This window comes from Prunus mume, linkage group LG4, assembly GCF_029339155.1.
Source record: "Prunus mume cultivar Tortuosa linkage group LG4, ASM2933915v1, whole genome shotgun sequence".
Lineage (NCBI taxonomy): Eukaryota > Viridiplantae > Streptophyta > Magnoliopsida > Rosales > Rosaceae > Prunus > Prunus mume.
In genome coordinates this window covers 9,079,421-9,107,199 of record NC_142701.1, presented here as the reverse complement: position 1 = coordinate 9,107,199, position 27,779 = coordinate 9,079,421, and the positions used below count along the sequence as shown (strand labels likewise).

At 36.3% G+C, this 27,779-nt stretch overlaps 3 protein-coding genes across 3 annotated transcripts; 1 reads left to right on the top strand and 2 right to left on the bottom strand.

The window, feature by feature from the left end:
- Positions 1-6,975: 6,975 nt before the first annotated feature.
- Positions 6,976-11,985, bottom strand: LOC103328140 (uncharacterized). Its single transcript, XM_008230533.3, has 5 exons — positions 11,394-11,985; positions 9,353-9,403; positions 8,742-8,804; positions 8,580-8,648; positions 6,976-7,540 (listed from the first exon to the last, which is right to left on the bottom strand). The coding sequence occupies exons 1-5, from the start codon at positions 11,763-11,765 to the stop codon at positions 7,253-7,255; spliced, it is 843 nt and encodes a 280-aa protein (XP_008228755.2). The 5' UTR covers positions 11,766-11,985; the 3' UTR covers positions 6,976-7,252.
- Positions 11,986-15,958: 3,973 nt separating this feature from the next.
- LOC103328141 (S15/NS1, RNA-binding protein) lies at positions 15,959-21,444 on the top strand. Its single transcript, XM_008230534.2, has 5 exons — positions 15,959-16,991; positions 18,091-18,173; positions 18,436-18,547; positions 20,062-20,114; positions 20,859-21,444. Exons 1-5 carry the CDS (start codon positions 16,058-16,060, stop codon positions 21,036-21,038), a joined length of 1,362 nt encoding a protein of 453 aa, XP_008228756.2. The 5' UTR covers positions 15,959-16,057; the 3' UTR covers positions 21,039-21,444.
- Positions 21,445-21,857: 413 nt separating this feature from the next.
- On the bottom strand, positions 21,858-24,036 carry LOC103328142 (RNI-like superfamily protein). Its single transcript, XM_089050035.1, has one exon. It carries the CDS (start codon positions 23,844-23,846, stop codon positions 22,125-22,127), a length of 1,722 nt encoding a protein of 573 aa, XP_088906161.1. The 5' UTR covers positions 23,847-24,036; the 3' UTR covers positions 21,858-22,124.
- Between the last annotated feature and the right edge of the window lie 3,743 nt (positions 24,037-27,779).

Below are 27,779 nucleotides of genomic sequence, written 5' to 3'. Positions count from 1 at the left end.
TATTTATACTGGAAACAGTGAGAGGATGCTTGCTGAGTTTAAAAGGGAGATGATGCAGAGATATGAAATGTCAGACCTTGGACTCCTTCATCACTTTTTGGGATGGGAATACTACAAACTGATCAAGGGGTTTTCATTCATCAAAGCAAGTATGCCAAATCCTTGCTTGTGAAGTTTGGGCTTGAAGATTGCAAACCAGTATCCATTCCATTGCCTACTGGTGAGAGACTCAAGAAAGTGGATGGAAGTGACTTAGCTGATGAAGGACTCTACAGAAAGATAGTAGGAAGTCTACTATACTTAACAGCAACTAGACCAGATTTGATGTATGCTGCCAGTTTGCTGTCAAGGTTTATGTCTAGTCCTACAAAGAAGCATATGGGAGTTGCAAGAAGGGACCTAAGATATGTGCAAGGAACTCTCAACTATGGCATTGAGTATGTGAAGGATAAGTCTGCAATTCTCATTGGATTCTGTGATGCAGATTGGGCAGGCAGTGAGGATGATAGCAGGAGCACTTCTGGCTATGCATTCAGCTTTGGAAGTGGAGCATTCTCTTGGGCCTCTGTGAAACAAAATACAGTGGCACTATCAACAGCTGAAGCTGAGTATGTCTCAGCAGCTGAGGCAACAACACAGGCTATTTGGTTAAGGTTTGTCCTTGATGATTTTGGTGAAATGCAAACTGAGGCAACACCTCTTTTCTGTGACAATATGTCAGCAATTTCTATGGCCAAGAATCCAGTTTTTCATCAAAGGACTAGTAACATAAACAGGAGGTATCATTTCATAAGGGAGGCTCTACAAGAAGAAGTGATTGACATGAAATTCTGCAGAAGTGAAGTGAAGAACAACTTGCATATATTTTTACAAAGGCACTGCCTAAAGACAGATTTAATCAACTAAGGTTGAAACTTGGAGTTAAGCCAGTAAGCAGCTTAGGAGAGGCTGGTGAGAATTAAGCTACTCACTGAGCTTAATAAGAAACTACAGATGACAATCCTGCAGATTGTTCCTGAGAAGAATGAAGAATTGAAGAACTTTCCCTTTTGGAAAGTAGCCGTTAGCTACTCTAGCTATTTTGGGATAATTTCTACAGCTGGTTTTTTTTTTTTTGTCTGTTTCTTAGCTGTACTGTGTTAGCAGACTCTAGCCTAGGTGTAAGAATCGTAGCCTCCAATCATTATGAATGGTAGGAGATGAGTTCTTGTATCCTAAAATTTAGGATCCTGATTTTGGCACCTTATGTCATGTATATGAGCAGGTTTTTGCTCAGACCTGAATATAGAAAAATACAGAACATTTTCTCATTCTCTCTGGTTTTTCTTCTCTCTTCTGAATAAACGTTTTTCAATATACCAAAAACCAACAGTGTTTACTAATTTCTGTTGAAATAAAAAAATTACCAATGAACCAAACCATCCGCATTTGTTTAGTTTGGAGGGTTTGAAGAGAGAGAGAGAGAGAGAGAGCAAACCCAAGATAGATAAATTGAAACCCAGAATCTAGCAATACAAGTGCTACAATATCATATAGGATAGAACAAGAGGCCCAAACCATTAACCCTTCTCTGGATGGCATTAGCAAATCCTTGAATCCTGGTTTTCATCAAACATAAAATAATATTACCAAAAGTTGAATTAAGTATCAAATGCTTCAGACCAAAAAGAGAGAAGTCAAAGTTTCAAGCGCCTTCTCTTCAGTTTTTTGCGAAACCAGAACTTGTCTGGATTAGTTCCCTTCCTCCAGCATTTGTCATTTCTTCTTCCAAACACTCTAGCAAATTTCCACAAAATTTCTTCTGCATGATTGAAAATATTACCATAAGAATTTTATTTTGAAAGGAAAAAAGGAAGAGAGAACATAGGGGGTGATCCCCTAAATATATACATATCCTCACCTGACCAAATTACCCATTAATTAAAATCAAGCATGTCCATGAGAGAGAGAGAGAGAGAGAGAGAGAGAGAGTTACACTAATTGCAACTACTATCAAAATCAATGTACTTATGATGGGTGTTCTGATACTATATAGCCACCCATAAGTGTTAATTAATACCTACTCATGTTCTCCTCTCTAAGGATTTTGGTTTTGGTAAGCTTATTGCAAATCATACATTTATAAATAGCTGATCTAAACCCTTAACACCAGAATGACTTATTTGTCTTACAATCAATTTTCATTTGAAAGGATTCTTCTTAGGATCTTTCCTATTGAAATGAGCGATAATATACTAAACTTACACATACTACATGAATGTTAGGACTCAAACTATGGACTTTTTCCAGAGGAAGCAATTGCTCCAAGCCACTAGTGGATCCTTTGCATTTGAAAGGTAATTTTAGTTGGACCAATTTAAGTTGATTTAATAGTAATCTCTTGGTGGATGTCTGAATGAAGTGACCATGCTTATGTCTCTGCTTCCTGCCCCCCCTCTCTTCTAGCGCCGCCAGGGGAGAAGTGGTCACCGACCCTTCCCACCCCCTCTCTTCTTGCCTCATTGCTCCTCCTTTCCTCCTATCCTCCCTTCCCCTTTCTCCTCCCTCTTTGGTTCTTTGTTCTGTTTTTTTTTAGCTTTTTCTCCATCTTCCCCTTTCTTTTTCTGTGGTTCCTCTCCCCTCTTTCCTTCGCCCCCTTCCTCTCCTTCCTTCTCTGTTCTCTTTTCTAGATCTCTACCTTCACTTTGTTTCTGTTTTTTTTTTGCTTTTGCTTTCTGTTCTTTTCTCCCATCTCCTTCTTTTTAATTTATTTTCTGATTTTCTCCTTTACCCCCTTTTTTCCACTACTTTCTCCTCCTCTTCCATTCCCTCCCCTAAAAAAATTTCCTCCACGGGTTGCTACTCTATTTTTGCAGAGCCAACCTTTTCGCTCTTCTTTTTGTTTCCTTTTCCTTTTTTTTTTAAAGTTTAATTTGTTTCGTGTTTTAGGCCGTGAAGGCTTCGGTTTTATTTTCTGGTGTTCTTTACAGGTTTCTGCAATGCATTTTCTCTCCTCATTGTTGGAGGCTGCGTCACATCGATTGGTCTTAACCACTATCATCGACTCCTTGACTCCACCGATGTTTCTTCTGTTGTCTATCCTCAGTGGAACTGTTGGAGTTTGGGATGCCCTTAAAGTGCAAATCGTACGTATTGCTTGGATTATGGTAGTGCTACTCCTACTTGGTGTAGCTTTGGTGGCTTGCCCACCACCATTTTCTGTTGGTCACTGGTTTCTACTTGGTGGTTGTTGGCTTGCTATGGTGGCGCGGCTTGTGACTGTAGGATTGTGCGGCAAATGTCTGTTAATGGTGTTATGGTTTCCTAATGTTGTGTTGAGCTTTGTGGGCTTTTGCATTTTGTTGGTTTTCTGCCTTTATGTGGGCCATTCGCCTCTATGTGGGCTTTATACCTTTATGTATGCTTTATGATTTTGTTAGTTTTATTTGTAGTGGGCTATGTCTGTATGCATTACATTTTGTGTGAACTCAATTATTTGAGTTCATTTTGATGTAATATGGCGTTTGACCTTCTATTTAATGAAACAAGATTTTGTCACAAAAAAAATGTGGTTACTGATTTTCTGAAGTCAACGCTTTTTTTTTTGTCATTTTCTTTTTCAAAAGTTTAACATTTCCTTCTCTCTCTTTTTTTGGGTGAGATTTCCAAGTACAAAAGTATCGAGTAGCTATTGGTTTAGTGGTATTTTTCTTCATATATTATGGGCTTATTTATTGAAATGCCTCATGTGGTTTTCAAATAGTCTTAGGGGGTTGTATTCAATTAGGATTTTAAAAGACTATTTTGGGATAAATAAGTCTTGTGCTATTCAATTAAGACTTTTAAGTAATCTAAATAAGTCTTGTGGTATTCAATCAGGACTATTATGATATTTTAAAGAGGGTGTCTAAATCTAGTGGTATTTAATCAGGACTTTAAACAAGTAACAAAAAGTCTTTTGGTATTCAAAAACTTGCTAATTTCGATGGATTTTTTTTTAATTAGGAATTGTGTGACTTTTTAGTGGAAGGTATAAATACCAAACCCTATAAAAAATCTCACCCTAACCCATCAGACTTTTCACGTGAGATTTTTTTTTTCTGTTAGAGAAGTTGAACAGCTCTTTGTGAAGTTGAACAGTTCTTCGTGAACAAGGTATTACTTCCTTCTCATAATGTGTCTTCTTGCGTTTATTGTCTGTATATTTGCTATATGCCATGTTGCTATTATGGGAGAATCAAACAATTGTTGTTTATGGTTTGTGTCTTATGGTTTGGATGGGTTAGCTGTTGTTGCTCATATTGGCTTTGGTGATTTGTAGTTGAACAGGCTTCAACAATAGCGAGATATAGCTATTAGTTTATATTTTCATGATTTGTAGTTATTCAAGCTTCAACAATAATAGCGAGATATAGCTATTACTTATTATTCTCAACAATTGCCTTCAAGCTTACTTATGATGGTTAAAGATTGCTATGATTCTATGTATTCATTTTGACTCCTTGTTGTTTATGGTCTGCGTAGACACACACACACACACATATATATATATATATATATATGTAGTCAGCGATTATTGTCTGTTTATGGCTATCATGTATGTACTATATGGTCCGCCTCTGCACGTTCACTACTAATGATGAAGTATGGAAAGATTACTTGAAGGTGAGCTTAGTTCATAATCTTTTAAATAGATTAATAGCTTACTAGTTTAGTACAATTTGTTATTTGCAATATATTAACAATGAATAATTTGTTCTTTGCTAGTCCCACCCAAGTCACAATAAACTTCGAGAAAAAAGTGTAGTTGATTATGAGGATTTGAAGATTGTTGTTGGGGGTGGAACTGCTACTAGGAATGGCTCCATTGCATTGGGCGCTGATGATACTAATGCAACAACTTATGGGGAAGAAAATATAGATTTTGGGATAGAAGACTTTTCATATGATCCTAACAATGATGCGTTCATAGCACCAAATCACTATGAACCATCCTACTAGCCTCCATCACCCCGCCAATGTAGTCCACCATCTCAATCCCCTTTAGGTTCGGAGGTTCCCACTTAAAAACCAAGCCGCAATAAGCGAAGTAGATCCAAGTATGAAGGGAGTTCTAGCTCAGTTGGGACCAACAATCAAGCCGAAGTGATCAAGAGGATATTTGGCATTTTAAAATCACGATTCACAATTTTTAAGTCAGCGCCTCCATTTCCATTTAAGACACAAGTAGAGCTTGTGTTAGCATGTGTAGCACTACATAACTTTCTTCACAAAGAGTGTCGTTCTGATGAATTTCCAATTGAACCAGTAGACGAATCTTCATCTTCAGTATTACCAGTTAATGAAGAAGATAATTTGGAACCTATTGTTCAAACCCAAGAGCAGAAACGAGAAAATGCTAATGCATGGAGGGCTACCATAGCTTTAGATATGTGGAGAAATGCTACTTAAGAGGACATGAAGCTACTAATTGGCTATTAAAAGATTGGGAAAACTTTATTGAATTTTACTTTTCTTTGTTAAAATTGTGTTTCTTTATTATCTTTTTCATTGACTCTTGTAACTTTGAATATTTGCTTTTATTTATAGTTCCATTCTATTTGATCATGTTTATGTTATTGCTGATGCAAGTGCCCACAACTTTAAGCAATTGACTTTCATTGGCTTTATATTTATGGCTCCATTCCATTATTTGAACCAAGTGTCCACAGCCAAGTAACCTTATACCTATCATAAAACCTTTGGGAATGATAAATTCCACCATCATTTGGAAAGCTTGGGTTGTAGAGGTTGTTCCTGAAGAATTCGTCCATCATTGAACTAGACATTGCTCATCATCCAACTAGTTGGTTGGTTAGCATCGTACAAATAAAAAGTCCATGTGGTCCTTTCAAATCTTATAAATTCTTATGATATAAATCTTTAAAATCTGAAGATAAAAATCATGAGTATAAAAAACCTTTTAAAAAAATCTTATAAGTCATTACATTCTTAAATAGTCTTTTAAAATCCATTGGACTTATTTATATATAAATAGTCTTTTAAAATCCTAATTGAATACAGTTTGCCCCTGACGTTTCAAATGACTCAATTTGCTCTTAAACTTCCATTATGTGACCAAAGTTACCTCATTCCGTTAGTTTTCAAATAAAAATCATTAAATCAGTTTATGTGAATTATTTTTATAAAAATTCAAAATTCAAAATAAATATAAAAAATGCTTGAAATTATTTAAAATAGATATGAAAAATATATTTTCTTTTTTTTCTCCCTCAATCATAAGTTCCCACCACCTTCTCCCTCACCGCCCAACCATTCCCAGCAACCCTTCCTCCTCTCTCTCCTACTCCTCCTTCCTTCAACATCATCAAACCCTAACCAACAATTCACCCTCTGTCTCTATCCTCCCAATTCTCTCTCTTTCTTTGGCAACCATCGAGGGAGATCCGAACTACCATAGATGCGAAATATGAAGTCAATTTTGTAATTCTGTTTGTGGGTTTTGTGCCTTTTGACAATTGGAGAGAGAGAGAGAGAGAGAGAGAACGCGGGGTGGGTTTTGGTGGGGCTAGTTGAGATTAGGGAGAAGGTGATGACTGATGAGGGCTGACGATTATGGAGAAAAAATAAGGAGACATTTTTATCTTTATTTTTTAAATCATTTCAAGTATTTTTTTATATTTAATTTAGATTTTTTAATTTTTAATAGTTCAATTTACCAAAATACCCAGGCCACATCAACAGATTTAACAATTTCTATATAAAAACTAACGTAATGAGACAACCTTTGGTCACATAATAGAAATTTAAGAGGGTGATTGAGTCATTTAAAATATCAAGAGGCAAGCTGAGACTATTTAGAAATCACGAGGCATTTCAACAAATAAGTCTATATCATGGAGTAATTACACTACGCAGTCAACAGTTCAATATATTTTTAATAAACTAAAAGATGAAAAAGGATGAGGGTTTCCCAAAGAACTTCAGACAAACATAGAAACCTGAACACGGGAAGAATGTATTAACTAAAGGGTTAGGATCTCTACACTACCCTCAGTTCTTTCGTGTATGAAAAAACAAATTAACGTCCGCATTCACTTCCAGAAGCGGTCGAGGTAACTCGTTCTTTTATACTTACACTTTCAGTCTGTCAACCTAAAATACAGTTAGGAACTTAGGATCAAGGAGTTAAATCTTATTCAGCTAAATACCGCTGATGATCTTTATGCTGCATAATTAGAGAAACTGAATTTTTGTATACGTTTGAATCTGCTCAGCTCGTTCGGTATAAAACCTCGGAGCTAGGGTCGTCTCCAAATGGTAGATTTAAATCAGGTAGCGAAAAGGCAGCATCCTGGCTCCCAGCCTCTTCTACCTTGCAAGAAACATTTGGTGGACAGGAGCTTTGGGAAGCGCCAAGATTACTGCAATGAACAATTGTTGGCATGATTTTTGTAGGGACACCAACTGCATTTACTTGCTCAAGTTGGTACGAAATGGATTCACCAGGCACAACAGAAGTTGTTGCTTTCATCGTTGTCAGGGGCAACTGCAAATCAAGCTGTAATTGAACATAAAACCACTATTAAAATCCATGTCATACCTGTCTATAATACGTTCTTATTTAAGTAGCTGACAATCACAAAAACATAGACAGTAAAATCCCATACACAGTTGAATGCAGGAAGCATCCTTAGTGGAGGAAACTAGAGAACCAGAAGAGTAGGACACTGTTGAAATGAAAGTGACCTTCAAGTCTTGAGACAACGTGTAATCGTCTGCTGATGCATACCATAGTGTGCCCATTATGTATTAGAAGACCATATATGACACTCCCTTCCCGAGCATAAAAAATTTAACCCTCAAGAAAAGACACAGCACTGCATCATGCAGCAGGCCGGTTCAAAACATATACGTAGTGTCCACATGTATATATTCCGAGACTGAGGTGGACTTCCTACTTAAGCGCATTTTCTGAAAGTTCTAATGAGGGATGAGAAAATTTCTGCACTGATGTTGAGATGTTCTGATACTTGATTTGTACCAAGATCACAACTCTAAGCAGATGGAACTACAAGTCTACAACTTTCAACACACGCCCTTAAATGATGCAACAAAGGCCCCAATGCAGACGTCAATCACTCATCCAATACGACTAAAAGTTCTAGAATCATGTAAAACAGAGAAATCTCCCTGAGAGGAAAGAAAATCAGCACATTTGAGGCATACAAATTATCCTATAAGTGAAGTTGATTTTCTAATCCAATAAAGAACTTATAAACAGCTTTTGATGTGCAAGCATCAAATCTTCACAAAAATAGCTTGGCTGCCATTATTTTATAATAGCTAGAATCTCTCCTAGCCAGAATCTCTCCAATCCAATAGTATCTTTTAGTTTTAGAATAAAGAAATCAAAGGTCGGTTACATGAAAATTCATGAAACTTTTAAGTTTTAGAATAAAGCCATTATTTGCAAACAAAACTGAATCCGTTATCAGGTTCCAAACTGCAAACTTCATGAAAATTCAAATATATCCAAGTTCGATTTAAATGCATACATATAACATAAAGAGTCTAGAGAGTAGTAGCAGCATGTTCACCTTTATTTTTCTCAAGCTTTCATTTGTGGCCCTCTGTTTTTCAACAGTGAGGCGTAGTGTTGCCAGTTGCTGCTCAAAGGATGTATTAAAGAAATCAATATTCAGAAATCTCCACTGAGACATATTATGAAATAAAAAGGGAGAATGAATTAAAAGACATACATTTTTCAAGTTTCGTCTTTCCTTCAACAGAAAACTCTCCTCCTCTTTTAGTTCAGCAAGCGTCTGCACGCAGCCACGAGAAATTATTACTACACTATGAGATATGAATCTAACAAGTATTCCACTCACCACCACAAACAAAACAAAGAAAGAACATGGGAGACGCATAGCCTTAAAATACTTCTTCATCAAGAAAATGGCAAGATGATGGCATTACTGCTTTTCATATATTCGACCCCAATGTTAGTTTTACAGATGAAATCAAGTATTAGTTTTTCTGCTTCATTCATATATTGCTAATTAATGTCGAGATAAGTACCCCCATTTAATTTTTCGAAAACACATTTCACCAGCAGACATTAGAATTAGGCTATTTGTATCGCTCATTACTTAACTAGACCTCCCATTTATTCCAAGGGTATTACGCAGTAACTGAAAGAGATCCCAAGTTTAAGCCCTATCAAGGACATTTCTACCGAACTTTCTTGTGATCTGCTCAGCAAAGATATTCTCTATGTTCTATGCACTCTCCACAAAAAAATTAATTGCAGTATAGGACATAAACATTCTATGAATATCTTCTTCGGCGCAATACATAATGATATATTTACCTTCTTCTTTCTTGGTCTCTTGAAGATGGCTGCTTCACTTCTAACAGCAACCTACACAACCCAATATAAGACAATCCAATTAATCACCAAATCATATTTCAGCAAGTTATACAGTAAAAAAAAATTAAAAAAATTAATACAAATGAGAGCTTGCCGGCTCAACGGATATAGGAAAGGCCCCCCAAACAACTTGGAAGAGACAAATATAAGACACTTTGCATCCAATCAAGTACACAAATTACAAGTGGCGATGATGGAAAATCACTGCATGGACCACGTCACAATAAATCCATAAATTCTCAACGCTCCAAGGCCTCAAAACTTCAAAAGGGTCTCTCATAACTTTCTCGTGACAATGTGCGTTTCACTTGTGCATTCATATTGTGACCATTTCAAATTGGCAGCCCACAAATAGTGTGAAGCTCCATTACCTTCTTTTCTTTTTTCTTTTTTTCTTTATTTTTTTTTTTTTAGCAATTGAGCTCTCAGTTTTCAACCACAATGCATAATGCAACCTACCCCAAAATAAAATTACAAAAAAATACAACCAAAAAAACAAGTCTTGAGGGCCCTATGTTTGTTGAAAAGTTTATGAGTTTGGCAGGCACCAAAGAGCAAGCAAGTCAGCTTACAACAATTTGGGGGGCAATGTGGCCTCCCCACCCAAGAGCCACTTCTTCTACAGTGAATCTCCCAATTTGATACCCAAAAAGAAAGCACTTTGTCCCATTGAAATTTTTTTCAACTCTCAACTCTGAACCCACCCATATATTATTTTCTCTTCTTGGACCCCACCAAAACATTGAAAAGGTTAACATGCCAGGCTGTCACATAAGATAGAGTAACAGCCTGATCAGAAATAACTTTTTACCCATTTAACTGTTCCCGTTGGATCCAAGCTTTGACCTTGTCTTTCCATAAAAAGAAGTGACTTGCCAATCAAGCTGTCACGCAAATACGGTAACAGACAAAATATTTTTTTCTTGTATTTTAATAATACACCCTCTCTCTGCCTGCCAATGGTCTCTGGCGTAAAAACAACGTCGCAGGACGGGGACTCGATTTGGTTGGCCTTTTACCATGCGCCTGCAGGAAACGCCAATCTGTGGCCGACCGCACCCAATCATTCCCCCTCCTCACTGCTTAACTACAATCCTACCAGCACCACACCAAACCACACGTAGACCTATTTTTTGCCACGAAGACACGCCACCGATAAAGGAGGTGACGATGTTATTTTCTCTTCCCAAATGCCCTCGAACTTTAAGTACGGTTTGACTTTTGCAGGGTCGTTTACGTCATTTCGCGAAAAACTTAAGCTGCCAAATGCCAGTTGAGGGTATGGTTGTTGACTCCGACACAAAGGAGTTGGGAGTTCTGCACAGTTTCTGGGGTTGGCCGAGGATCTGTGAAATGACGAAAATGGTCCTAACCAGAAGGGCATTTTGGGGTTTTCAGCGGAATAAGCGTGACAAGAGCGGAAAGGAAATGAATGAGAGAAGAAAAAAAAAACGTGAAAGTGTCCATTGAGTTCTCTGACTCTATGCGTTGAATGGAAGTCACCGATTTTCTCTGAAAATTAAAAAATTCTAGAAAAAGAGAAAAAGAGAAAGTCATCGTACTCGTAAAGAGGAGGGCATTTCGGTCCACACGATGTTGACAATGGTAAAACGACAACGTCCAGTCCAAATGACCGGCGGGTCTAGAAACCGGTCGGGCGTACGAAATGAACGAATTGGCCCGGGCGGTCACGAGACATCCCCATGCACATAGGGGCATAATGGTCAATAGAAAAAAGATCAGTTGGAAGCCCTCTCTCCAACCAGGATGCAAAAAAGAGAGACTCTGACAGGTGCCCAAAGCCAGACAATCTATCCTATCTGACGCCTGAACCAGCCCAGGTAAATACCCCACCTTCCCAGGGGCACTTTCGTCAATTAAGATAGATAGGTAAAACAAATTGAAAAAAATAAAAAGAAAAGCCACCGAATCAAAAACCCGACCCGACCCGAATGAATGACAGAGACAGAGACACACAGACCTTAGATCTCGCGGCATCGGTCGGCTTGGGGGGCCTGCTGGACTCTTCGGAGCCGTCGAGGGCGCCGCCGCTGACCGAAGTGGCGCCGCTCCAGGAGAGCGGCGTGGTGGGGCTGGCTCTGGCGGCGCTCGACTCGCCCTTCTTCTTATCCTTACCCTCAACGACGACGAGGTCGCTGGCATGGTGATGACGTGGCACGTTCTTGGAGCGGCGCTGCCTAACGCTCCACCGCAGAGACGGAAGGTCACGGCTGGTCTTGGACGGCCGCGGCGGCTCGGCGTGCCTGAGGAGGAGAAGAACGTCGACGACTGCCGCCTCGTCGTTCATGGCCAGGTTGACCCAGCCGTCGTCGTCAGTAGCAGCAGCAGCCATAGTGTCGTCAGTGTCGTTTTTATCTTTTTTCCTTGTTTTTGCACAGAGAGAGAGAGAGAGAGGGGAAGAAGAGGGTGGCCAGAGAAAATCTCTCCTTTTTATTTAGGTGAGTTTTGTGTTGTGTTGTTGTGTGTGTGCAGAGAGAGAGAGAGAAAGAGAGAGAAGACGAGGAAAGAAAGAATAATGAGGGGAGGCTTTTATATGTGTGGTGGATTTGCTTTGTTTTGTTGGTTGCTTGCTTGCTTTCTTTTTTCTTGTGTTTCTCAACAAACAACTCTTCCACTTCCTTCCTCCTCTTTTGTGTGGATTTTTCCCTTTTCTTTTTTCTTTTTCTATTTCCGATATTTTCTTCTCATTTTCTGTGGGCCACCACACTGAAAACACGTGGCACTGTTGGACCAAGCTCGCGTGGCTTTTCCCCTTTTTCTTTTTTTGTTTTGTTTTGTTTTTTAGTTACGGGTTTTTGATGGATGACACTAATTTATTCATAGATAGGGTTTATAGGTGTAGATTGATTCAGAGATGTGAGCTGGACGCGCTCACAAGGTAGGTGAGTGAGTGAGTGAGTGAAAGAGAGAGAACATGTAGAATTGGGGCAGATGTGGAAGATGGTGATGTTGTCAGTTAATGATGCGGCACGTTTCGCTTAGGATATGGTGGTCATTTCCTTTCCTTTTTTTGTTTCATTTTCCTATTATTTATTTATTTATTTTTTGGGTATATAGTTATAGTAGGAAATGGGAAAAAGAAGCTAGAACCCTACTTTACGTGGCTGGTTTTATTATATAATTTTGTTTTGGGAAGGGCGGTACGGCGCTAGACTTGCCATATTTTTTTATTACTTGTATAATATTTGGAGTTTGGCAATGCGGCAACGCAGCGTCAACCTTGCCATCTTTAATTACTTGAATATTTCTTGAATATTTTCAGTATGGCATCTTCCTTCGCATCTTGTCTAATATTTCGAGTAGAGGCTCTAAATATGGTGGATAGAACTCTTTTTAGAATTCCGAGGCTCTAAATATGGTGGATAGAACTCTTTTTAGAATTCAACGGAAGATACGGGACTTTAAAAATATCTTTCTCATAATAATGGTCGCTTCTATACTTACTCTCTAAATTTTACTTACCACTTTCAGTTCTTAGTTTCTTCTTATCACAATATGACTTCAACATGGACAATAAAATAATTGAACTTATTATCAACTTAACGTCGGCAGTAGTTATCTAAAACTCGATACTCATCATCTTAGTCCATAGTATGTTGGTCATCTTAGATTCTTAATCAACGCCGTCAAGGTGCTAACCGTGCATCTTTTGGTGTGCCATCTTCATTGATATATCATCGAGTAATCATCAATAAAGCTTCGAAACATTATTATTTGCTATAAGTTACACCCAATAAATATAAAGTGCTTATTACATTCATATGTCAGCTTTTTGGTTTTTATCACATTATTATCTGTACATGAAATTACTTTATATGAACATGACAAAAATTAGACAAAATAGAGAACCCATGCGAAGGAGGAGTGGGGACTGCTTCCTCTTCTTTCACTTAAAATTTCTCTACTTCTACAAGCATTGTAAACTCCTTTTATTATGTTAGTCATCACTACCAGATCAAGAGAAATATATCTTCAAATCCACTTTGGTGTTCTTCCACGTCTCAATCTCACTCACACTTTCATCATCACTGTTTATGCAAATAATCATACAGAAGAATATTTGCAAAAGATTCCTCCACCTTTTGAACTTCTTCTCCTTCGCTCCTTGCAAAATAAATTTAGGTCAACGGACCACACCTGGGGGTGTTGGCCAAATGTACTCCAATGTCTAAGTCAATAAAAAAGTTATCGGAAGGTGGGTGTGTGAGAGAGAGAGAGAGAGTAACTTTGTTAGGGTTTTGGAATTACGTCACGTGTGAGTTATGTTTGCCTTTATATAGTCTCCTTACTTGGTTAGGGTTTGTACAATAATTACATATTTAATTGAGATTATTCTTACTGAAAAATAAGTGATAAGATTACTCAAGGAGATTTGGTGGAAATCCTCATCCTTAATTCGGGAGATATCCCTATTTTAAATCAAAGATAATTGTCTAATTAAATAGAATTTAATTAGAACAATTAGTTGACCTAAAGAATGTTCTCTCTTTCACATGTCACCTTTCTATTAGTTGCCGAAAATATTTATCCTCACAATCACTACGTTGCACCCCCTCTAGGTTTACATTGACCGTTGGTGTTACACATGTCACCAAAATTCTTTCTTCCAAATGGTGTACATAAATTTTTGTAAGATTGATGTAATTAATGAGCATATAATGCAATTGTGATGAATATGAATACAAAAGTTGTGATCACGCTTCCAATGGTGATGGAAATTTGAATACACGGTGCGATCTCACAATGCCACGACTGAAAATTAATGTGCTTTCCATTCCAATGACAAAAAGAGAAGAAGAAAACAAAAAAGTGCAAAAGAGAGGGGAAACCATTTGGTTCGTATACTTGGTTGGCATGTTATGAAAAGATCTTTCTGGTAGGTAATAATTGATTGCAATCATGTATTTTTCGCATTCAAGTGGATATGATTCAATTTAATGAAACCTAACAACAGATCATGGTAGAATACATGTTCATGGCACGAAGCAAGTCCTCAAAAACTTGGTAGTTAGAGTGTAACTATTTGGTATCAAATCAGTTGGTGATGAGGGGCAACTTTGAGGGAGTGCAAACTGAGGCCAGAGGGCCCCAATTTTAAGAGGCGCTTAAATTTTGTCTTTATTTCAATATATATATTGGCCGACTATGAATTTTTTAGCGAATGTGTAATGTTGAAAGGTTAAAAGTTTTATATATAAGAAAATTAAATTACCCGAATTATTCTAAGGAGAATTTAGACGTTTTCTCTTAAAGTAACGTTCCATAACTGTATGACTAATTGATTATAGTTCATACATTATATCAATTAATATGGAAATTATTATCAAACCATCAATTAATCTAATGAAAATCAATATCAAATTATCAATTAAATAAATAAAGCATAATTGATCATACCTCAAGTTATGCGTCACGTTCGACCGCTCCGTTATTGTAATCGCCCTTTGTGACTAGTTTGTTTTGGCCCCTTGTGGCTAATGGCTTTTTTGGCTGAATTATGAATGCAATCCTAGAATTTCTCAAAAAAAAAAAAAAAAGCCTCTCCCTCCTCGAGTTCGCTACTAAATACTGATTATAAGAGACAATTTAGAAGAAAAAAAAAAGAAAAGAAAAAGAAATGAATTGGCTTTTGGTCAAGAAGAAAAAAAGGATATATATATATATATATATATATATTTTGGATTGGCTATGCTCAAGAAAGAAAAAAACGCAGCATTTCAGATTGTACAATACTATAGGGCGGGCACCAGATGTCAATCTTTATATAAAAGAGTTGATTCCCTTGTTTTTGTTTTTTTTTTAATAAATAAATTTTAATAAATAAAGTTCTTTTGTAATCCTTGTTTAAATAAGAAAGAAAACCTCAGACCAAAAAATAATAAAAGATAGAAAACCAAGCCCACAAGAATATCAGAAAATACAATTAGTTAATGCAAATATTAAAAATTAAAATGATTAATTAAATGAGGATAATATGGTAAATTCATATTTTTCATATTTAAAAAAAAAATAAAAAAAAAATCAGATAATGAATCCTATTTTTACGGAACACAACTACCCATTATCTTTTTTTAATTCTAAAATAAAATAAAATTTATTTTTTTATAATATTTTGAATATTTTACCATTTTTTGCCTTTTGCTCAAGTTTTCTTCCGTGTAGTTTTCATACAGTTTCACATTTCTTTCCACACTTTCAATTGCATCGAATTATGTATCTTTGTTACACTCATTTGGCCAACTTGCATATATGCCAATACAAGAGAATTGTAATCCATAGTAAAGGGCAATTTTGAAAAGTAGCTAAATTTTGGATGTTAAACACTTTAGCCAAGTTTAAGAAAATGTTGATAGAGTTTCGTCCTTAACGTGTTTAAGAAAATGTTAATACATATTTCCATCATCATTAACAAAATTTTCAGTTTCGATTTATCTATATTGATCTGTTTGTACTCCGATCAGCCCAAAATTTGTACTCGCATCAACCTAAAGAACACTTCCATGAAGCCAAACCCGGTCCAACCCCAAAAGAACCCGGTTCCTAAAACCCAAGTATCTTCTAAACCCCCACATTTCTTGTCCACGGTCGTCTTCCCCAAAATTCCAAAACCTAAGGCCATCAACCATGACTCTCCAACTGAGAGCCAGACACCGAACTCTAACAAAACCACCTCTCACTCACCTCTTCTCCACCACCTCCTCCTCAGACCCATCCGACCCAAAAGACCCAACAGACCCAAATCCCCAATCTCACTCTTCCTCGCTCACCTCCTATTTCAGCGATGTCAAAGCCAGCCTCAAACAACAACAACAACAACAACCACAACAACAGAGAAGACCCATTTCTCAAAATCCCTCATTTTCGAACCATCCTCTGTCCAGGACCTCCGGAGCTGCTTCCTTGGAAGAAATCCGCAAAAACCTCTCGGAGTTTCGGCGGCGATCCGCTGTGCCGGAACCTACAGACTCACACTCTGCACCTTCACAGCAATCTTCAACAGCTCAAGGTTCTACACAGCAAATCTCTTTAGAAGAGCTTTATCAGAGAAATGTGCTTGGCAAGTCTGAGGACCCCAATGCCGATAAGGGTGGGAAGCTCTCTTTCGATGCGATCCGAGAGAGCTTGAAGAAGATAAAGTCGAATACCAATGTTCAAAGTGATAGAAAGAGTATGGACCCTATGTCCTTATCGGCATTTACCAATAGTTTGAAGCTCAAGCCGAATGTGATCGGCGGGACTGACACTTTGCCGATGTCGATTTTTGGGAAGGAGAAGATAAAGGGGAGAAATGAAGAAGAGGGCTCGAATGCAATGAAGACAGATTTTGTGAAGTTGTATGACCATGCAGAGCTGGGAGAGAAGTTGAGGAGCTTGAGGCCGGAGGCCAAGGGGGACAGCTGGTTTTCATTGAAGGAGTTAAATGAGAGGTTGATGAAGTTGAGGGAGATGGAAGAGAAGGAGAATCAGGCGGCTATGAGCGGCGTTTCGTTTAGGGATTTGAGGGATAGCTTGGTGAAATTGAAGATTTCGGATGAGGAGAAGGTGAAGAAAACTTCTAGTAAGTAAGCAGTTTTGTGCTGTTTCTGTTGAGTTTATGTTAAATTTCTTATGTTACGAATGATATATGTTTGTAGAGTTAAACAGTTCAGTTGTTTACTGAGAAAATGTAGTCGATGAAATAGGATGAAATTGAGACCAAAAGTAAACAAGTTCCTTCTTAGAACAGTTGATAAGGTAAGATGGAGAAGATGCAAAGTGAGTCTGTTGAGCAATAGTTATGTTTGTTGGTCAGAAGAATGTTTACATTTGTGTTTGCTCTTTGTGAAATTAAGGGAAAGAGTTTATGACTTTGCACTTTGACATTGTGGGTTTTTAGTGAGGTTTTCATTTTGAACTTCTATGAGAAGCCCTTCCATTTGTTGTTAAAACCCTTTCTAATTTATCGACAATTATGAGAAGGCCTAGAAGTAGCGATTATATTTTTGTTCTTCTTGTTGAACAATTTTGAATATTTGCTGATTGAAGATTTCAATATTTGCTTGCTGAAAAATTGTGGAGACGGAAAAGGAAGCAGTGTTAAAACTCAAGTTTTAACATAGTTTTTACCCAATAGAGATTATGAGAAGGTGCAAAATTCATTTACTGAATAACTCTTGTGCTACTTCCTATATAAGAGCCATATCTCTATACTGCCAGAGAAATATTAACTTCCAGACTTGAATTTTACGACAATTCAGGCTATATATATTTTATTATAAAAGCTTACTGAAGTTATAAGTTTAATGTTTGTCATGAATTTACCAACTAAACATTTTGATTTGTGTAGAAAGTTAGATATGCGACAGATATAGTTATCTTCCCTAAGTGGAATATATACGCTCCTTTTCCCAGTTTAGATTAAACTTTGAAAATATGGCCTAGGCATCTAACATAAATTAGCTCGAGTTCTATCTTGTTTGATTATATTCTGGTTTCTTCCAAAGAAAACTCCTGGGTTTATCACAAGGTAGAGTATGAAAGGGAATTATCAAATTTGAGTTTGTTGGTTTGTACTTTTAATTTACAAGTATATTATAAACAAAATTTTACGTTGATTGAACTCAATTGGTTTTATTGCTAGGTATCCTGCAATTTATTAATTGATTTTATTGTTGCAGTCCAGAGGCTTGATATCTTGGGCCAGTTTGGCCGAACTCCTAGCTTTATGCTGCAACCTCCCAAGGAATACTTGGTTGAAAAGGCAAGTATATATTTTCTGTTAACTTTATGCATCATTTGGGAATTTTCACAAGATTCATGATTTAAGACGCTAAATTACCCATACCCCACCATTTTCTATGTTGTCCTCCTCTCTGTTGAGAGCATGTGTTATTCTCAAATAAATCTTGCTTTGCACTTATAGATGCTTGAGTTGTTGTAACTCTTGCATGAAGTAATACTAATTTTGTTAATGTTGATCGGTAGTTTGGTGCCTAATATGTTTAATGAAATATTTGATGCAGTATTTCCATCCGGATAACATGTCTTCTGCAGAAAAACTGAAAATTGAGCTTGCCAAAGTTAGAGAAGAATTTAAAATGTCAGAGTCAGATTGTGGTTCTGCACGAGTTCAAGGTATAGGTTATGATTTTGGTTTCATTACACTATTTTTTTATTTGTATGCATTTTTATGATTTTATTTTCCATTATACAAGTGTTCTTTGCATTTGGCACGCATATTTTACTGATCGTTTAATTGGGCAGAAATTTAATTCCACTTTTCGTCTGGTTCTTTCAGTTGCCTTGCAAACAGTCTTTTAATCTACTTTCATCAATAACATTTATGAGGGCTGTTTAATTGTTATTTATTATTTTTTCAAAGTTTCTTTTCTATATTATATTCTTCATTGTTATACCTTTCATGCTGTTGGAAGAGAAGACAAAGGGTGAGAAAGGTTATACTCTGCAAAAGGATGTTCAAACCTATAATATAAATTGACATTGGTATAGTGCAGAGTTGTGTCGGCCAAGTCCTTTTAGTGGGTGATACCCCCTTTTTACTTTGTTTTCAGTTAGTTATTATGATAATTACAGATCAAGAACTATAAAGAAACATATTCTAGGAAACTTTTAATGGTGTTATTTATCAATATAGCTAACCATAGAAAAACCGAGGAATTGAAAAAAATGAAAAAGATTGTGTTTTCCAAACTTCTAAGCAGTGAAGATTGAAAATTTCTGGAGATGTGCTTAGATGGTTTGTGGGTTCAATAAGGGTGTTTGAAGTTTGTAGTTTCTACAGCAATGTTAAAGGTTCTCGTGAGTACCATTTGGTGAACTAGAGTACTGCTTAAGCTGACTTTCTTTCTTTGTTTGGTCATTGTTGTAGGGTAGAATCCTCACCTTTGATGATTTCAGGAAGAGGAAGGTCATCTTAGTTAAAATATTTTGTATGTTAAAAAATGCCAAGGAATCAGTTGACCACCTTTTGCTATATTACAGGTGGCTTAAGAGTTGTGGTCTACTTTCCTCTATTATTAGGAGGTTCAGTTGGTTATATCCGGCTCATTGAATGATTTCCTGTGGCCAAGGGGATATAGAGTTAGTAGAGTTTAGTGATTTTTGGTGGAAGGCTCCCTTGTGTATATGAAGGGAAAGAAACAGTAGATGTTTTGAGAATATGGTTCCAGTTGGGGGTCCTTAAGCATTCCAAGCTGCAGACCCAAATTGTCTTTTTCACTCACAGAAGGGCCTCTATAATCTATTTTGATGCTCTTCTGGTGTTTTGGAGCAACCTTATACTGTAGTTCTGTAGGAATTGACGTTGTTAAGGTCTCCATTGAAGTTTGAACTTGATATTTGATCTTGTTCTTCTTGATTTTTTGTGTAAATAAAATTGTATTGCTTATTTAAAAAAGGGAAAAAAAAAGAACAAGGTGGAACAGGGAATTTGATTTTTGGCAGGAAACTGAGTTAAAACAAAGAATCCAAAAACCGAGTTAAAAAGGAAAAAAAATTCCTGCCCCACTCCCCTTTCTGGGGAAAAATGAAGGGTTCAATGTGCTGAAATTAGCACGGGCATTGCATGTCTCCTTCTGATTCTTGCTTTGAAGGTTTATTAACCGTTTGTTTTCCTGATTGTTCTGCAGTGGCACAGCTCACAACCAAGATCAAACATCTATCTTCAGTTTTACACAAAAAGGTGACAATGGAACCAGTAATCTCTTCCTGTTTCATGCTTTTGTTTTCATACTTCAAATATTGTTGGTCATGCTACTATTCCAGGTAGTAGTTTAACACAATTGACATGGTACAGCTCCACTTGTGGGTTTTGAGATAGCTTTGTTAAGTCTTAATAGTCCCAAGTAATTAGAGATAAAATTAACAAAGGTAGCTTACCCTAGCTGTTACTTGTGAAGCTTCACCTTGAAAACAAACATTGGCACTATTTGTGTGCAAGTATTGAGGTGCTGGTGTATTTGTATTTGCACTTCATAATTTTCTAGTTTTTATGTTTACCAAAAGCCAGATTGTCCTTATGAACATTATTGCATTGTTGATTGATAATGCACCTCAAAGAGTGAGATCCTATATATCTCTGCAAGAACGACATGCATACACATATACTACCCACCGATCACTCTTTTGCTGTTATTCTTCTCCTGTTACACTTTTTATTTACGTCAAGTGGTAAACTTTGAACCACACTGACGCATAAATACTCAGGCTTACTTGATACATGTGGTTTGTGAGTGATTGCACCCAAATTTACTGAAGGCCTTGTACTCGTTAAGGCCATGGAGTTTTCCTTGTTACCAAAAAGGAAAAAAAGCAATATGCTGAAGTTGACTTGTTAAGCATATGTGCATTACATGGGTCTATTTAACATTTTAATTTAGTCACAAGTTTCTATTACTCTACATAACAGTTTATTTATTTTTTGTAGGATAAGCATTCCCGTAAGGGTCTTCAAGCGATGTTGCAAAGAAGGAAGAGGTTATTGAAGTATCTTCGAAAAACTGACTGGGATTCTTACTGCTTTGTTCTCTCTAAACTTGGTCTCCGGGACAAGCCAGAGTTTCTCTCTAAACTTGGTGTCCGGTACAAGGCAGATAACAAAACTTAGACCAGTCGACATTATTTGTCTGTTTCTTCAGCATTTTGATTTGTATCTGGTCAGCTATAACTTTTTTCAATTTTGTAGGGAAGAAAAGTGAAATTGAAGGCCCATACTAGTTTCATTTCGTTTTTCTTTTTCACTTGTTTTGAATAAGTATGTTGCTTATCTGTTCTTCTACTAAGACACGTTTGGTAAACTTTTCTAGTTATACAGCATCCGACTAGCACAAGCATTGCTGTATTTGGTTCCAATGGGTTGCGTTAGTAAAGACTTATCAGTTGTAAATTCATCTTTACAGTTCATTTCCTTTTGTTTGTTATTAAAACCCAAATGGAATTCTTGTTTCTGGTCTTCTCAATGGTTTAATCCAACTTTTTGGGAAGAATTCAGAATTGTAATTTTTTCTTTGTTCTCTTGTTTCTTTTCTAATTTTCTTCAGCATTGTTGTAATTTTATGTTTCAGTTAAGATAGGGATTCCACAAAACCCCCTTTGATGGAGTTCATTGCCAAGAAAAGATGAGTTCCAGACCTCCCTTTGCTGCCACTCACAGAGCACACCGAATACAAGCTCCATTCTAGGCATAATTGACCGGATTGGACTAGAATCAATGGTTGAGCTAGCATGAACACAGATACTTCTGAGTTCACTTGCCCTACTGTGCCTTTTTAGTATTTATCTTTATGGAAACCTTAACTAGTTTGTCTAAATCTACTTGCAGTTGAGCCATTTCTTGCAATTGAACGCAATTTCATTGCAGCCATTTCTTGCAAATGAACACAATTTCTAACTTTGGATTCCTTACGTGTTAATAAACGCCAAGAAGTCAAAAATTGGAATAATTCCAATACCCATTCCAACTATAAGCGATGAATATGGGTCTTAATGACAATGTGTCTTTATGTAAGATTCAAGATACAATTAACACCAACATCAGAAAGCATCCTCTACAATTGCTACTGGCTGTGAACAGAGTTGCTACATAATAAATTGAGTTTAACAATATAAGAAAGACAAACATCCAAATGCAATCTTCACATATTTTTATTCAAAAAAGACTTTGGGCAAGAGAATACTTCATCACCTGTGAAGTTCATTCAAAGGCACCCCCGTCATACACCACACACCCATGACGCAAGAAAAGGTTTCTTTGTCTTTCAGTAAGAACTGAACGACTAGGAGGAACTATTTTCTTCAGTGATGGTCTTGAAAACACCATCCAAGGAACAATATCAGCACTGAACTTATTACACCACTTCAAATTTATCTCCTTCAATTCTTTGCAGTTTTCCACCACTTCCTTCACCCCCTTTGATGTCAAACTCAAGCAGCCTGCCAAGTCCAATTTCAGTAGCCTGCAACATCTTTTACCAATCATAGCCAACGCATCATCATCGATTCCAGAAAACATTAGAGACAACACCTTCAACTTGGGAAGTTCAAACTCAAGGTGTAAAAAAGAATTCGTCATCCCTTGAATGTGGTTTACCTCCAATTGTCTAATCTCAGAGCATCTCTTCAATACTTCTACTATGCCTTCTTCTGTAATTCCCTTACATTTGCTCAAATTGAGCAGTTCCAATTTGGGGCAAATAGATGCAACACTTGTTATAAAGTTATTGCCCAATGAACTATTTGCCAAGTTTAAAGATTTGATTCCATGGCTTGCCTTAAAGTCAGTCTCAATGTTTTCCTCCCCAATACTTGTTGCTACCATTTCCAACTCATCCAAAATCAGACAGTTTTTTATGAGCGTGTAGAAGGTGATACAGGTCAACCCATAGCAATGACTAAGGTTTATATGATAGATACTATGGAGGAACCTGGATAGCTCAGCTATGTCCTCGTCCCTAAGAAAATATGCTGCTTCAAGATTTAAGTACTCAAGAGATTGGTACTCATTCAACAAAACTGAAATTCCAGAAAAACTGTAGTTTGCGCATCTAGAAAGAGTGAGCTTCTTCAGAGGAAAACGTGCTTCAGCAACTGCATACAGAAATTCATCTGAAATATCGGAATCCGAAAGAGCAATAGCCCATAAAGCTTTCGAGCTTAGGAATGGTACTTTGAATGCCGCATTAACAGAAGGATTCTCAATTCCATGAACCGAAATAGAATTCAAGTGAGAACAGCCATGGATGAGCTTGGATATACCATTCAGTGATATAAAGTTACAAAAGTGAAGCACAACTTGGCTTAACAACAAACAGTTGGTAGACAAAAACACAAGGGACTTATCGGTAATGAAGCTATTACCAGAAAGGTTGATCTTCCTCAGGCTCTTGAGCTTCAATGACAATGAAAGGATGCCCAAATCGGATATGGGCTTCGACCCAATTGTGGAATCATCCGCATGATAGCTGATGTCAAGCTCTTCAAGGCATGGAAATGACTCTGCAATCACATTCAGGTCAGAATCCCCAAAGCACCTCATCTTGGAGCAGTTCAAACTCTTCAAATCCATCATTTTGGAGCCCAACGCTCTTAAACCAACCACTGGTAAAGTTGGTTGCTTGGAAACGTTCAGCGATTCTAGATTCAACCCAGATTGCGCAATTTGATGAAGAATTGAGTTCATGTCACCTTGAAATCCAGTGAGTTCTATCTGTTTGATCCGACGGAACCTTTGAAGAAGACGAGGCAGAAGGGCTTGAACTGTTGGATCAGAAAGTTTGAGACTCAATAAAAGTCTATTGGTGATTGACAGGAATTGCTTGCAGACCTGAGAGAGTGAATTGAAGTGAGAGGGGTGGTCTAGCAGTTCAATTATCAGTTCCCAGCATTCTTCTGGCAAATCAACAGCTTTTTCTGCCATTGTTTTACTTCTTCAAGGTTTGCAAGAACTGAGATGAGAGAAGGATGCGGTACCTCGGGTTTGAGTGTTGTTGCGGGCTTAGCTTTGATCTGGCAAGGGTCTCTATTTGGAGAAAGACTTTCAGGAGACGGGATAGCAACAAGAAAGCAAGGCACCAATTTTGCTATCCAGACCAATAACGTTGTGACCATGGACCGATTAACTTAGGATTTAAATATGGGTTAAATTTAGGGAGATTCGCTATTATACCCAATATAGGAGTCTAAATTATAAAAAAAAAAATCTATATAAAATAGACTTTAAAAACACATTCAAAGTCCATTTACAACATAACAAAGAGGCTTTCAACTTTTTATAAATTACAAAACTGTCATCGATTTCTTAAAACAAGTCAAACTCTAAAACCTTATAAAAAAACCCAAAAACTCAAAAGGGCATCAAAATAATTCAATAATCAAAATTAAATTCATTAGGGTTAGCTGTTATTTTTTGGGTTTATTTATAGAAATTAAACAGTATAAAATTTATCTACAGAATGAGTATATGACTAAATATCCCATTAACCTTCAAAACTAGTTTTTATTTTTTGGGGGGCGGGGAAGATTATGTGTGAAGATGGTCTTAAATTGAGAAAAATATAGAAATTGTTAATGAAACTTTAAAAAAGGTTACATATTATTTTAACACAAAAGAATTGAAAGAAATCTATTGCATTGTGTGTTTAAGTGATTTAAATGAGTATTGACAAAGATTGTAACTTATATGATTTTAATATATATTAATTAATGAAAGAGTATAAAAACATTATATAAAAGCAATAAATATGGGAGTGTGTTAAAAAATTAAACAAAAGTCATTGTAGTTTGTTAGTTGAGTCTCTAAGGACCCGTTCGGTTAAGTTTAAAGGGCCCGTTTTCATTTTCAGAGAATAAAAACAAACCAAGAACCCGTTCGGTAGGCTAAAAACAGAAAACACTGAGAATGTTTTAATAAAATGAGAACAACTTCACGTGTACTTCTGGAAAACAGAAAAAAGATGTTTTCATTCTCACAGGAAACAAATGCCTAAAACACGTTGATGCTCAATCTCATGGGCGGAACCACACTAAAGGCTACAGTGGGCTGTAGCCTAGTGTGATTTTTTAAGAAAAAAAATATAAAACCTATATATTTAACTTATTTTTAATATTAGCCCAGTTAGTGGCGCTGTACATATTACCTTATTTTCATTTTCAACATTTAAGTAAATGTCTTTGTCATTTTACTTTTATTTATTTTTATATTATTCCATTTACTTAAGTTTACAATGTAAATAAGGAAGTATTCCCCATTTGGATTAAAATAAAAATACTAGAAAATTAAATTCCCACAAAATCAAAATTTGAAAAATCAGTTTTAGTGCAAAGTATGATTTAGGCTAAAAATGATGGCTCATTAAGTTAATATATACTAAAACACCCAAAATGAGGGTTGAAATTATAAAAAAATTTCAAGCACTATTTAAACATAGAAACACACCCAAAACCCATCATTACACACACTCAAAACCCATTTATAAACACACCCAAAAAGTTGACTTTGGGGTTGATTTTGGGTGTGTTTCTATGTTTAAATAGTGCTTGGGTTTTTTTATAAATACATGTCTAGGATTGGGTTTATTTATAAATTTGTATATTAAAATCCCATAAAATCAAGTTTTCTTATTTGATGTGTGAGGAATAAAAGCCGCCAAAAATTATCTTGAGAAAATGATTATTCCGAAAACCCATTTTTCATACTTAGTCAACATTTTTACATAAAACAATTTTTCATGTATGATATGAATGCATGAAGGAACCTAAGGTTAATTTAGGTAAAAAGCCTTAGATGTTCAATCTACTGTGGTGTTAAATCCTATTTAGTTTATGTTAAAACTTATTGAAAATTAGTCTATGGAGCTATGAACTAGCTTGGTTTATATGATTTAATGTTTACTTTTAGTTCTGAGAAAGACTATAGAAATTGGAAGTACCAAAAAAAATAATCATTAAATTTTAAGCTAATAACTTTAGCTAGCTCACCCGTTGAAAAATTCCTGATTCCGCCATTGAGTCAATCTCTCTCTCAATCTTCTCTCCCCATCACTTTACCCAGCAAAACAGAAATGAAAATCAAACCCACCACAACCATGACTGTCAGACCATCGTCACTGACCCTGCCATTGTCACCAAACCTCACAGACCCGGTCCCCACATCACCACCACCTATCAAACCCAGCCGACACCAACACCACCACCAAACACCCAATCGAACCCAATACACATCATCGCCACCTAGTTAAAAACCAATCGACCCCAACACCTCCACCACCCATACCCAATCAAAGGATCATCATCGCCATCACCACCCAATCAGAGAGAGAGAGAGAGAGAGAGAGAGAGAGGTGGGTTGATGGGATTCATGCCATGAAAGGAAGGAAGGAAGGAAGGAAGGAAGGAATGAGTGGGTGCGGCGACATGAAGAGATATTGAAAAAGAGGGAAGGGAGAAGAAAAGAGAAAGTACTGGAAGAAAGAAAGAAAGAAACGGCCTAGGAAGGGAGAAGAAAAGAGAAATGAGAGGAGGAAGAAAGAAAAGGGAAAAAGAAGAAAAAATAAGAAAAAAATAGAAAAAATGAAAAATATAATAGATAAAAATAATTTTAACTTTTAAAAAATAATATAATTTTTTATTTGTCAAATTATAAATTTTTTAAAATATTTTTTAGAACATAAATTAGCAAAAATACACTTGAAAAATAACTCACATATTATTATTCTCAAATTGTACTACCAGACATGTTTTTATTTTCTGAATTTGTTTTATAATTAATCTACTAGAAGCATTTTCAAATCTTGAAAATGCAAATTCATTTTCTTGTTTTCATTCTCTGAAAATATTCTCAAAAAACATTATCTGAAAACGTTACCAAACGGGCCCTAATCCTGTATTAGAAAATGCCAGGTTGGACACATGTTATTTACAAAAGTTGCTTTCTAAGCATTATTTTTTATTTTATTTTTCTGTGATGACTACAATCATATGTAGGAATAAATAAATAAAAATTTGTGTGAGCTACAGCCTATACAGCCCACAGTGTCAATTTGTTCTTAGTTGTGACACACGTGACAACATTTTCATTTTGCTATTCCCCACCAATAACATTGTGACATGCGTAACAACACTTTCATATGACATAGTATTATTGGTCAGGATAACAACATTGTTATCCACGTTGCAATTAAGTTTTTCTCCTCTATTTAGGGCTCAACTACCATGGAACTCCTATATATATATATTAGGGTTGGATTCGGTTATGTTTTTAATTGAAATAGACAAGTGAAGCTCTTGGTTTTTAATTTGGATTTGAATTTTGAAGTTCAAATAAGTGAAGCTACTATCAACTAGCTCTTAGTATGATGATATATATATTTTTGAAAAAGGGAATTTAAAGGCTAACCAACTGATGGCCAACCCCATATTATGAGTTTTCAGTTGAAATTTCGCCACGAGTTATAAAAGCTAACTATGGGTTAAGTACTTGTATTTGTATTTATGGCAGAATTTAAGAAAGGGGTGAGCTACAACATTAGGGTTAAAAGGAGGTGAGTGAAAATGAACTCATTAATTATCAGTTAATTTAGCTATTAGATATTAGTTAGGATATGTTATAGGTTTCATGATCAAATGTTTCAATAGAGTGCAAACATTTTTACTCTGTTTTGCTCTAACGACATCGTTTCGTCAGTAAATCAGTTATATGCTAAGAATGTGATAGAATCTTTGGCATCCAAATTCTCCAAAACATTGATACATTGCAAAACAAAACACAATTCACATTTTGGTACATAGCAATTATTTTCATCTTAGACTGAAGAAGCATAAGAACCAAAAAAACAATTTAATTAATTAGTTC